This window comes from Petromyzon marinus, assembly GCF_048934315.1.
Source record: "Petromyzon marinus isolate PM22_M1 ecotype Great Lakes invasive population chromosome 85 unlocalized genomic scaffold, UKy_Petmar_22M1.pri1.0 chr85_unloc.1, whole genome shotgun sequence".
NCBI classification, from domain to species: Eukaryota; Metazoa; Chordata; class Hyperoartia; order Petromyzontiformes; family Petromyzontidae; genus Petromyzon; species Petromyzon marinus.
The window spans coordinates 2,848-15,000 of record NW_027422646.1 but is presented as its reverse complement, the minus strand read 5'-3'; the positions used below and the strand labels follow the sequence as shown (position 1 = coordinate 15,000).

General features: G+C 47.6%; 1 protein-coding gene across 3 annotated transcripts in view; it reads left to right on the top strand.

Moving 5' to 3' along the window:
• Positions 1-10,199, top strand: part of LOC116937117 (sterol carrier protein 2-like) — a 15,467-nt gene extending 5,268 nt beyond the window's left edge. Inside the window, exons 4-7 of one of the 3 annotated variants that reach the window (XR_012931847.1) lie at positions 1,019-1,090; positions 4,771-4,902; positions 7,145-7,209; positions 9,029-10,198. Coding sequence is in view for 1 of the 3 variants with exons in the window: in XM_076059245.1 (XP_075915360.1) it covers positions 1,019-1,090; positions 4,771-4,902; positions 7,145-7,209; positions 9,029-9,178 (419 nt within the window). In the remaining 2 variants the exon portion in view is untranslated. Of the gene's footprint in view, positions 1-1,018; positions 1,091-4,770; positions 4,903-7,144; positions 7,210-8,750; positions 8,974-9,028 lie in introns of those variants that run through there. The other 2 variants (XR_012931846.1, XM_076059245.1) reach the window with 2 other exon arrangements.
• Positions 10,200-12,153: the final 1,954 nt, after the last annotated feature.

Here is a 12,153-nt window from a genome sequence, read left to right as displayed (position 1 = left end):
GTGGGTGGGTGAGTGAGTGGGTGAGTGAGTGAGTGGGTGAGTGAGTGAGTGGGTGAGTGGGTGAGTGGGTGAGTGAGTGAGTGGGTGGGTGAGTGAGTGAGTGGGTGAGTGAGTGAGTGAGTGGGTGAGTGGGTGAGTAAGTGGGTGAGTCAGTGGTGAGTGAGTGAGTGAGTGGGTGGGTGAGTGATTGAGTTGGTGATTTAGTGAACGGGTGAGTTGGTGAGTGATGAGTGAGTGAGTGGGTGAGTGAGTGAGTGGGTGAGTGAGTAAGTGGGTGGTGAGTGAGTGAGTGATGAGTGAGTGAGTGGGTGAGTGAGTGGGTGGGTGAGTTTGTGAGTGGGTGAGTAAGTGAGTGGTCAGTGAGTGGTAAGTGGGTGAGTGAGTGGGTGAGTGGTGAGTTGGTGAGCGGTTGAGTGGGTGAGTGAGTAAATGAGTGGGTGAGTAAGTAAGTGGGTGAGTGAGTAGGTGAGTGAGTGAGTGGGTGAGTGAGTGGGTGAGTGAGTGGGTGAGTGATTGGGTGATTGATTGAGTTGGTGATTTGGTGAACGGGTGAGTTGGTGAGTGAGTGATGAGTGAGTGAGTGAGTGTGTGGGTGGTGAGTGAGTGGTGAGTGAGTGGTGAGTGAGTGATGAGTGAGTGAGTGGTGAGTGAGTGGTGAGTGAGTGAGTGAGTGGGTGAGTGAGTGAGTGGGTGAGTGGTGAGTTGGTGAGCGGTTGAGTGGGTGAGTGAGTAGGTGAGTGAGTGAGTGGGTGAGTGAGTGGGTGAGTGAGTGGGTGATTGATTGAGTTGGTGATTTGGTGAACGGGTGAGTGGTGGTGAGTGAGTGGTGAGTGAGTGGTGAGTGAGTGGTGAGTGAGTGGTGAGTGGGTGGTGAGTGAGTGGTGAGTGAGTGGTGAGTGAGTGAGTGAGTGGTGAGTGAGTAGTGAGTGAGTGGTGAGTGAGTGGTGAGTGGGTGGTGAGTGAGTGGTGAGTGAGTGGTGAGTGAGTGGTGAGTAATGATTTCCGTGTCTCTTTCCAGCCCAGGCTGCTTTGCACGATGCTGGGATCTCTTATTCTGACGTGGAACAAGCATGTGTCTCATATGTGTTCGGTAACTCACTCACCCACTCACTCACCCACTCACTCACCCACTCACTCACCCACTCACCCACTCACTCACTCACTCACCCACTCACTCACTCACCCACTCACTCACCCACTCACCCACCCCTTACTCACCCACTCACCCACTCACCCACCCACTCACCCACTCAATCACTCACTCACCCAATCACCCACCCACTCACTCACCCACTCACTCACTCACCCACTCACTCACTCACCCACTCACTCACTCACCCACTCACTCACTCACCCACTCACTCACTCACCCACTCACTCAATCACCCACTCACCCACCCACTCACCCACTCACCCACCCACTCACTCACTCACCCACTCACTCACTCACCCACTCACTCACCCACTCACCCACCCCTTACTCACCCACTCACCCACTCACCCACCCACTCACCCACTCAATCACTCACTCACCCAATCACCCACCCACTCACTCACCCACTCACTCACTCACCCACTCACTCACTCACCCACTCACTCACTCACCCACTCACCCACTCACTCACTCACCCACTCACTCACTCACCCACTCACTCAATCACCCACTCACCCACCCACTCACCCACTCACCCACCCACTCACTCACTCACTCACCCACTCAATCACTCACTCACCCAATCACCCACCCACTCACTCACCCACTCACTCACTCACCTACTCACTCACCCACTCACTCACTCACCCACTCACTCACCCACTCACTCACTCACTCACCCACTCACTCACCCACTCACTCAATCACCCACTCAATCACCCACTCAATCACCCACTCACCCACTCACTCACTCACCCACTCACTCACTCACCCACTCAATCACTCATTCACCCACTCACTCAATCACCCACTCAATCACCCACTCAATCACCCACTCACTCACCCACTCACTCACTCACCCACTTACCCACTCACCCACTCAATCACTCACTCACCCACTCACTCAATCACCCACCCACTCACTCACCCACTCACTCACTTACCCACCCACTCACCCACCCACTCACCCACTCACCCACCCACTCACCCACTCACCCACTCACTCACCCACCCACTCACCCACCCACTCACCCACCCACTCACCCACTCACCCACCCACTCACCCACCCACTCACCCACTCACTCACTCACTCACCCACTCACCCACTCACTCACCCACTCACTCTCCCACTCACTCACTCACCCACTCACTCAATCACTTACTCACTCACTCTCCCACTCACTCACTCACTCACCCACTCACTCAATCACTTACTCACTCACCCACTTACTCACCCACCCACTTACTCACTCAACCACTCACCCATTCACTCACCCACTCACTCACTCAACCACTCACCCACTCACCCACCCACTCACTCACTCACTCACCCACTCAATCACTCACTCACCCAATCACCCACCCACTCACTCACCCACTCACTCACTCACCTACTCACTCACCCACTCACTCACTCACCCACTCACTCACCCACTCACTCACTCACTCACCCACTCACTCACCCACTCACTCAATCACCCACTCAATCACCCACTCAATCACCCACTCACCCACTCACTCACTCACCCACTCACTCACTCACCCACTCAATCACTCATTCACCCACTCACTCAATCACCCACTCAATCACCCACTCAATCACCCACTCACTCACCCACTCACTCACTCACCCACTTACCCACTCACCCACTCAATCACTCACTCACCCACTCACTCAATCACCCACCCACTCACTCACCCACTCACTCACTTACCCACCCACTCACCCACCCACTCACCCACTCACCCACCCACTCACCCACTCACCCACTCACTCACCCACCCACTCACCCACCCACTCACCCACCCACTCACCCACTCACCCACCCACTCACCCACCCACTCACCCACTCACTCACTCACTCACCCACTCACCCACTCACTCACCCACTCACTCTCCCACTCACTCACTCACCCACTCACTCAATCACTTACTCACTCACTCTCCCACTCACTCTCCCACTCACTCACTCACTCACCCACTCACTCAATCACTTACTCACTCACCCACTTACTCACCCACCCACTTACTCACTCAACCACTCACCCATTCACTCACCCACTCACTCACTCAACCACTCACCCATTCACTCACCCACTCACTCACTCAACCACTCACCCACTCACTCACTCACTCAAAAACTGTTGTTGTTCTGGTAGTTGTTGTGGTGGTGATGGTAGTTATGGTGGTGGTAGTTGTGGTGGTGGTAGTTGTGGTGGTTGTTGTGGTGGTGATAGTTGTGGTTGTGGTAGTTGTGGTTGTGATAGTTGTGATAGTTGTTGTGGTGGTGGTGATAGTTGTGGTAATTGTTGTTGTGGTGGTTGTTGTTGTGTTTGTTGTTGTTGTGGTTGTTGTTGTGGTTGTTGTTGTGTTTGTTGTTGTTGTGGTTGTGGTGGTTGTGGTAGTTGTTGTGGTAGTTGTTGTGGTGGTGGTGATAGTTGTGGTAGTTGTTGTTGTGGTGGTGGTGGTGATAGTTGTGGTGGTTGTGATGGTTGTGGTATTTGTTGTTGTGGTGGTTGTGGTGGTGATAGTTGTGGTAGTTGTTGTGGTGGTGGTAGTTGTGATGGTTGTGGTAGTTGTTGTTGTGGTGGTGGTGGTGATAGTTGTGGTGGTTGTGATGGTTGTGGTATTTGTTGTTGTGGTGGTTGTGGTGGTGATAGTTGTGGTAGTTGTTGTGGTGGTGATAGTTGTGATGGTTGTGGTAGTTGTTGTTGTGGTGGTGGTGGTGATAGTTGTGGTGGTTGTGATGGTTGTGGTATTTGTTGTTGTGGTGGTTGTGGTGGTGATAGTTGTGGTAGTTGTTGTGGTGGTGGTAGTTGTGATGGTTGTGGTAGTTGTTGTTGTGGTGGTGGTGGTGGTGATAGTTGTGGTGGTTGTGATGGTTGTGGTATTTGTTGTTGTGGTGGTTGTGGTGGTGATAGTTGTGGTAGTTGTTGTGGTGGTGGTAGTTGTGATGGTTGTGGTGGTTGTTGTTGTGTTGGTTGTGGTGGTAGTTGTGATAGTTGTTGTTGTTGTGGTGGTGATAGTTGTGATAGTTGTGGTAGTAGTTGTTGTGGTGGTTGTAGTTGTGATGGTGGTTGTGGTAGTTGTTGTTGTTGTGGTGGTGGTGGTGATAGTTGTGATGGTAGTTGTTGTGTGGTGGTGGTGGTGGTTGTGGTAGTTGTGGTAGTTGTTGTGGTGGTGGTGGTGATGGTTGTGGTGGTTGTGATAGTTGTGATAGTTGTGATAGTTGTTGTTGTTGTGGTGGTGGTGATAGTTGTGATAGTTGTTGTTGTGGTGGTGGTGGTGGTGATAGTTGTGGTAATTGTTGATGTGATGGTTGTGGTGGTTGTTGTTGTGGTGGTTGTGGTGGTGGTGGTGATAGTTGTGATCGTTGTGGTAGTAGTTGTTGTGGTGGTGATAGTTGTGATGGTTGTGGTGGTAATTGTTGTGGTGGTTGTGGTGGTGGTGATAGTTGTGGTAGTTGTTGTGATGGTAGTTGTGGTGGTAGTTGTGATTGTTGTTGTTGTTGTTGTGGTGGTGATAGTTGTGATAGTTGTGGTAGTAGTTGTTGTGGTGGTTGTAGTTGTGATGGTTGTTGTTGTGGTTGTTGTTGTGTTGGTTGTGCTGCTACAGGCGACTCTACGTGTGGACAAAAGGCCGTGTACCACAGCCTCGGACTCACCGGGATTCCCATCCACAACATCAACAACAATTGTGCCAGCGGGTCAAGTGCACTGTACCTGGCACAACAACTCATCGCTGGAGGTAGCAACAACTACCACTACTACTACTACTATCACTACTACCACTATCACTACTATCACTACTACTATCACTACTATCACTATCACTACACTACCACGACTATCACTACTACTACTACCACACTACTACTACTACCACTACTATTACTACTACTATCACTACTACTACTACTATCACCACTACTACCACTACTACTACACTACCACTATCACTACTATCACTATCACTACCACTACTACTACACTACTATCACAACAACTACCACCACTACTACTACTACACTACTATCACTATCACTACTACACTACTACTACACTACCACTACTATCACTATCACTACTACTACTACACTACCACTATCACTACTATCACTACCACTACTACTACACTACTATCACAACAACTACCACCACTACTACTACTACACTACTATCACTATCACTACTATCACTACCACTACTACTACACTACTATCACTACTACACTACTACTACACTACCACTACTATCACTATCACTACTACTACTACACTACCACTATCACTACTATCACTACCACTACTACCACTACTATCACTATTACTACTACTACACTACTATCACTACTACTACTACTACCACTACACTACCACAACAACTACCACCACTACTACACTACTATCACTACCACTACTATCACTACTACTACTACCACACTACTACTACTACCACAACAACTACCACCACTACCACTACTACTATCACTACTATCACTACCACTACTATCACTACTACTACTACCACACTACTACTACTACCACAACAACTACCACCACTACTACTATCACTACTATCACAACAACTACCACTACTATCACTACTACTACACTACTATCACTACTATTACTACTACCACTACTACTACCACTACTATCACTACTACTATCACTACTACTACACTACTATCACTACTATTACTACTACCACTACTACTACACTACTACCACTACTACTATCACTACCACCACCACTATCACCACCACTACTACTATCACTACTACACTACCACAACAACTACCACCACTACCACTACTACTATCACTACTAGCACTACTACTACTACACTACTACTACTACACTACTACTACTACACTACTACTACTACACTACTACCACACTACTACTACTACACTACTACTACACTACTACCACACTACTACTACACTACTACTACTACACTACTACACTACTACTACTACACTACTACTACACTACTACTACACTACTACCACACTACTACTACACTACTACTACTACACTACTACTACTACACTACTACTACACTACTACCACACTACTACTACACTACTACTACTACACTACTACTACTACACTACTACTACTACACTACTACTACACTACTACTACACTACTACTACACTACTACTACACTACTACTACTACACTACTACTACTACACTACTACTACTACACTACTACTACTACACTACTACTACACTACCACTATCACTACTACTACTACTACACTACTACTACACTACTACTACTACACTACTACTACTACACTACTACTACTACACTACTACTACTACACTACTACTACTACACTACTACTACACTACCACTATCACTACTACACTACTACTACTACACTACTACTACTACACTACTACTACTACACTACTACTACTACACTACTACCACACTACTACTACTACTACACTACTACTACTACTACACTACTAGCACTACTACTACTACACTACTACTACTACACTACTACTACTACACTACTACTACTACACTACTACTACTACACTACTACTACACTACTACTACTACACTACTACTACTACACTACTACTACTACACTACTACTACTACACTACTACTACACTACCACTATCACTACTACTACACTACTACTACACTACTACACTACTACTACTACACTACTACTACTACACTACTACACTACTACTACTACACTACTACTACTACACTACTACCACACTACTACTACACTACTACTACTACACTACTACCACACTACTACTACACTACTACTACTACACTACTACTACACTACCACTACCACCACTACCACCACTACCACTGCTACTACTACCACCAATACCACCACTACTGCTACCACTCGTTGCTATGATTGATGCTGAGCTCGTTGCCATGGTGATGCTGTTCCCGTTGCTATGGTGACACTGTGCCCGTTGCCATGGCGACAGGCATGTGCGACTGCGTTCTGGCTCTGGGCTTCGAGAAAATGGAGAGAGGTTCAATCTCATCGAAGGTGAGTGCACCTAGCCTGGCACCACCACCACTACCACCACTACCACCACCACTACTACTACCACCACCACTACCACTACTATCACTACCACCACTACCACTACCACCACTACTACTACCACCACCACTACCACTACTATCACTACCACCACCACTACCACCACTACCACCACCACTACTACCACCACTACTACCACCACTACCACCACCACTACTATCACTACTACTACCACCACAACTACCACTACCACTACCACCACCACTACTATCACTACTACTACCACCACAACTACCACTACCACCACTACTACACTACCACTACCACCACTACCACCAACACTACCACCAACACTACCACCACCACCACTACCACCACTACCACCACCACTGCCACTACCACCACTACCACCACTACTATCACCACTACCACTACCACCACTACTACCACCACTACCACCACTACTACCACCACTACCACCACCACTGCTACCACTACCACCACCACCCTACCACCACTACCACCACCACTACCACCACTACCACCACCACCACCACTACCACCACTACTACCACTACCACCACCACCACTACCACCAATACCACTACCACCACTACCACTACTACACTACCACTACCACCACTACCACCACTGCCACCACCACCACTACCACCACTACTACCACCACTACTACCACCACTACCACCACTACCACTACCACCACTACTACCACTACCACCACCACCACTACCACCAATACCACTACCACCACTACCACTACTACACTACCACTACCACCACTACCACCACTACACTACCACTACCACCACTACCACCACTACCACTACCACCACTACCACTACCACCACCACCACTACCACCACTACCACTACTACACTACCACTACCACCACTACCACTACTACACTACCACTACCACCACTACCACCACTACCACTACCACCACTGCCACCACCACCACTACCACCACTACTACCACCACTACTACCACCACCACGTGTGTGTGTCTCTGTGTGTGTGTCTCTGTGTCTGTCTGTGTGTGTGTGTGTGACTGTGTCTGTCTGTGTGTGTATGACTGTCTCTCTGCATGTGTCTCTCTGTGTCTCTCTGTGAGTGTCTGTGAGTGTGTTACTGTGTCTGTCTGTGTGTGTGTGACTGTGTGTGTGTGTCTGTGTGTGTGTCTCTGTGTGTGTGTGTGTGTGTCTGTGTGTGTACGTGTGTAGTGGTTAGCGCGCTACGCTATGAACCTGGCGACCCGGGTTCGATTCCCGCTCACGGCCAACACCACCAGTGACGATTATCTGAACCGGTCCCGGGCCTCCCCTAGGTCGACTCAGCCTCAAATGAGTGCCTGGTGCGGTGTGTAAACATCGCCACTGGGGAGACAAAGGCGGTCGGGCGTGGTGCTGGCCACCCACCCCCTCGTGTACCGTTCCGGCCTTCATAGGTGCTCGCTAACAGCACTTGCCCCTACAGTCTGTTACAGGCTATATGGGGGATCTTTATCTTTGTGTGTCTGTGTAGTACTCGGACAGAGTGAACCCGCTGGTGTCCCACGTCTCGTCTCTGTGTGTGTGTGTGTCTCTGTGTCTCTCTGTGTGTGTCTGTGTGTCTCTGTGTGTGTCTCTCTGTGTGTGTCTCTGTGTGTGTCTCTGTGTGTGTGTCTGTGTGAGTGTCTCTCTGTGTGTCTCTGTGTGTGTCTCTGTGTGTCTCTCTGTGTGTGTGTCTCTCTGTGTCTCTCTCTGTGTGTGTGTCTCTCTGTGTCTCTCTCTGTGTGTGTGTCTCTCTGTGTGTCTGTGTAGTACTCGGACAGAGTGAACCCGCTGGTGTCCCACGTCTCGTCTCTGTCTGCTCTGTCTCCGCTCTCCGCCTCGCCCATCGCTGCACAATTCTTCGCTGCCGCAGGCCGAGAGCACATGGACACCTACGGTGAGCCACTAACTAGTCACTAACTAGCCACTAACTAGTCACTAACTAGTCACTAACTAGCCACTAACTAGCCACTAACTAGCCACTAACTAGTCACTAACTAGTCACTAACTAGCCACTAACTAGTCACTAACTAGCCACTAACTAGCCACTAACTAGCCACTAACTAGCCACTAACTAGCCACTAACTAGTCACTAACTAGTCACTAACTAGCCACTAACTAGTCACTAACTAGTCACTAACTAGCCACTAACTAGTCACTAACTAGCCACTAACTAGTCACTAACTAGTCACTAACTAGCCACTAACTAGCCACTAACTAGCCACTAACTAGCCACTAACTAGCCACTAACTAGTCACTAACTAGCCACTAACTAGCCACTAACTAGCCACTAACTAGCCACTAACTAGTCACTAACTAGCCACTAACTAGCCACTAACTAGCCACTAACTAGTCACTAACTAGCCACTAACTAGCCACTAACTAGCCACTAACTAGTCACTAACTAGCCACTAACTAGCCACTAACTAGTCACTAACTAGCCACTAACTAGCCACTAACTAGCCACTAACTAGTCACTAACTAGTCACTAACTAGCCACTAACTAGCCACTAACTAGTCACTAACTAGTCACTAACTAGCCACTAACTAGCCACTAACTAGCCACTAACTAGTCACTAACTAGCCACTAACTAGCCACTAACTAGCCACTAACTAGCCACTAACTAGTCACTAACTAGCCACTAACTAGCCACTAACTAGTCACTAACTAGCCACTAACTAGTCACTAACTAGCCACTAACTAGTCACTAACTAGCCACTAACTAGTCACTAACTAGCCACTAACTAGTCACTAACTAGCCACTAACTAGCCACTAACTAGCCACTAACTAGTCACTAACTAGTCACTAACTAGCCACTAACTAGCCACTAACTAGCCACTAACTAGTCACTAACTAGTCACTAACTAGCCACTAACTAGTCACTAACTAGCCACTAACTAGTCACTAACTAGTCACTAACTAGCCACTAACTAGCCACTAACTAGTCACCAACTAGTCACCAACTAGTCACCAACTAGTCACCAACTAGTCACCAACTAGTACCACTAACTAGTCACTAACTAGCCACTAACTAGCCACTAACTAGTCACTAACTAGTCACTAACTAGCCACTAACTAGTCACTAACTAGTCACTAACTAGCCACTAACTAGCCACTAACTAGTCACTAACTAGTCACTAACTAGTCACTAACTAGTCACTAACTAGTCACTAACTAGTCACTAACTAGTCACTAACTAGCCACTAACTAGCCACTAACTAGCCACTAACTAGCCACTAACTAGTCACTAACTAGTCACTAACTAGCCACTAACTAGCCACTAACTAGCCACTAACTAGTCACTAACTAGCCACTAACTAGTCACTAACTAGCCACTAACTAGCCACTAACTAGCCACTAACTAGCCACTAACTAGCCACTAACTAGTCACTAACTAGTCACTAACTAGTCACTAACTAGCCACTAACTAGTCACTAACTAGTCACTAACTAGCCACTAACTAGCCACAAACTAGCCACAAACTAGCCACAAACTAGTCACTAACTAGCCACTAACTAGCCACTAACTAGTCACTAACTAGTCACTAACTAGCCACTAACTAGCCACTAGCTAGCCACTAACTAGTCACTAACTAGTCACTAACTAGCCACTAACTAGTCACTAACTAGTCACTAACTAGCCACTAACTAGCCACTAACTAGCCACTAACTAGCCACTAACTAGCCACTAACTAGCCACTAACTAGTCACTAACTAGTCACTAACTAGTCACTAACTAGTCACTAACTAGTCACTAACTAGTCACTAACTAGCCACTAACTAGCCACTAACTAGCCACTAACTAGCCACTAACTAGCCACAAACTAGCCACAAACTAGCCACAAACTAGCCACAAACTAGCCACAAACTAGCCACAAACTAGCCACAAACTAGCCACAAACTAGCCACAAACTAGCCACAAACTAGTCACTAACTAGTCACTAACTAGTCACTAACTAGCCACTAACTAGCCACTAACTAGTCACTAACTAGTCACTAACTAGCCACTAACTAGTCACTAACTAGTCACTAACTAGCCACTAACTAGCCACTAACTAGCCACTAACTAGTCACTAACTAGCCACTAACTAGCCACTAACTAGCCACTAACTAGTCACTAACTAGTCACTAACTAGTCACTAACTAGCCACTAACTAGCCACTAACTAGTCAATAACTAGCCACTAACTAGCCACTAACTAGCCACTAACTAGCCACTAACTAGCCACTAACTAGCCACTAACTAGCCACTAACTAGCCACTAACTAGTCAATAACTAGCCACTAACTAGCCACTAACTAGCCACTAACTAGCCACTAACTAGCCACTAACTAGTCACTAACTAGCCACTAACTAGCCACTAACTAGCCACTAACTAGTCACTAACTAGTCACTAACTAGCCACTAACTAGCCACTAACTAGCCACTAACTAGCCACTAACTAGCCACTAACTAGCCACTAACTAGCCACTAACTAGCCACTAACTAGCCACAAACTAGCCACAAACTAGCCACAAACTAGCCACAAACTAGCCACAAACTAGCCACAAACTAGCCACTAACTAGCCACTAACTAGCCACTAACTAGCCACTAACTAGCCACTAACTAGCCACTAACTAGCCACTAACTAGCCACTAACTAGCCACTAACTAGCCACTACCTAGCCACTACCTAGCCACTAACTAGCCACTAACTAGCCACTAACTAGCCACTACCTAGCCACTACCTAGCCACTACCTAGCCACTACCTAGCCACTACCTAGCCACTAACTAGTCACTAACTAGCCACTAACTAGCCACTAACTAGCCACTAACTAGCCACTAACTAGCCACTAACTAGCCCACTAACTAGCCACTAACTAGTCACTAACTAGTCTAACTAGTCACTAACTAG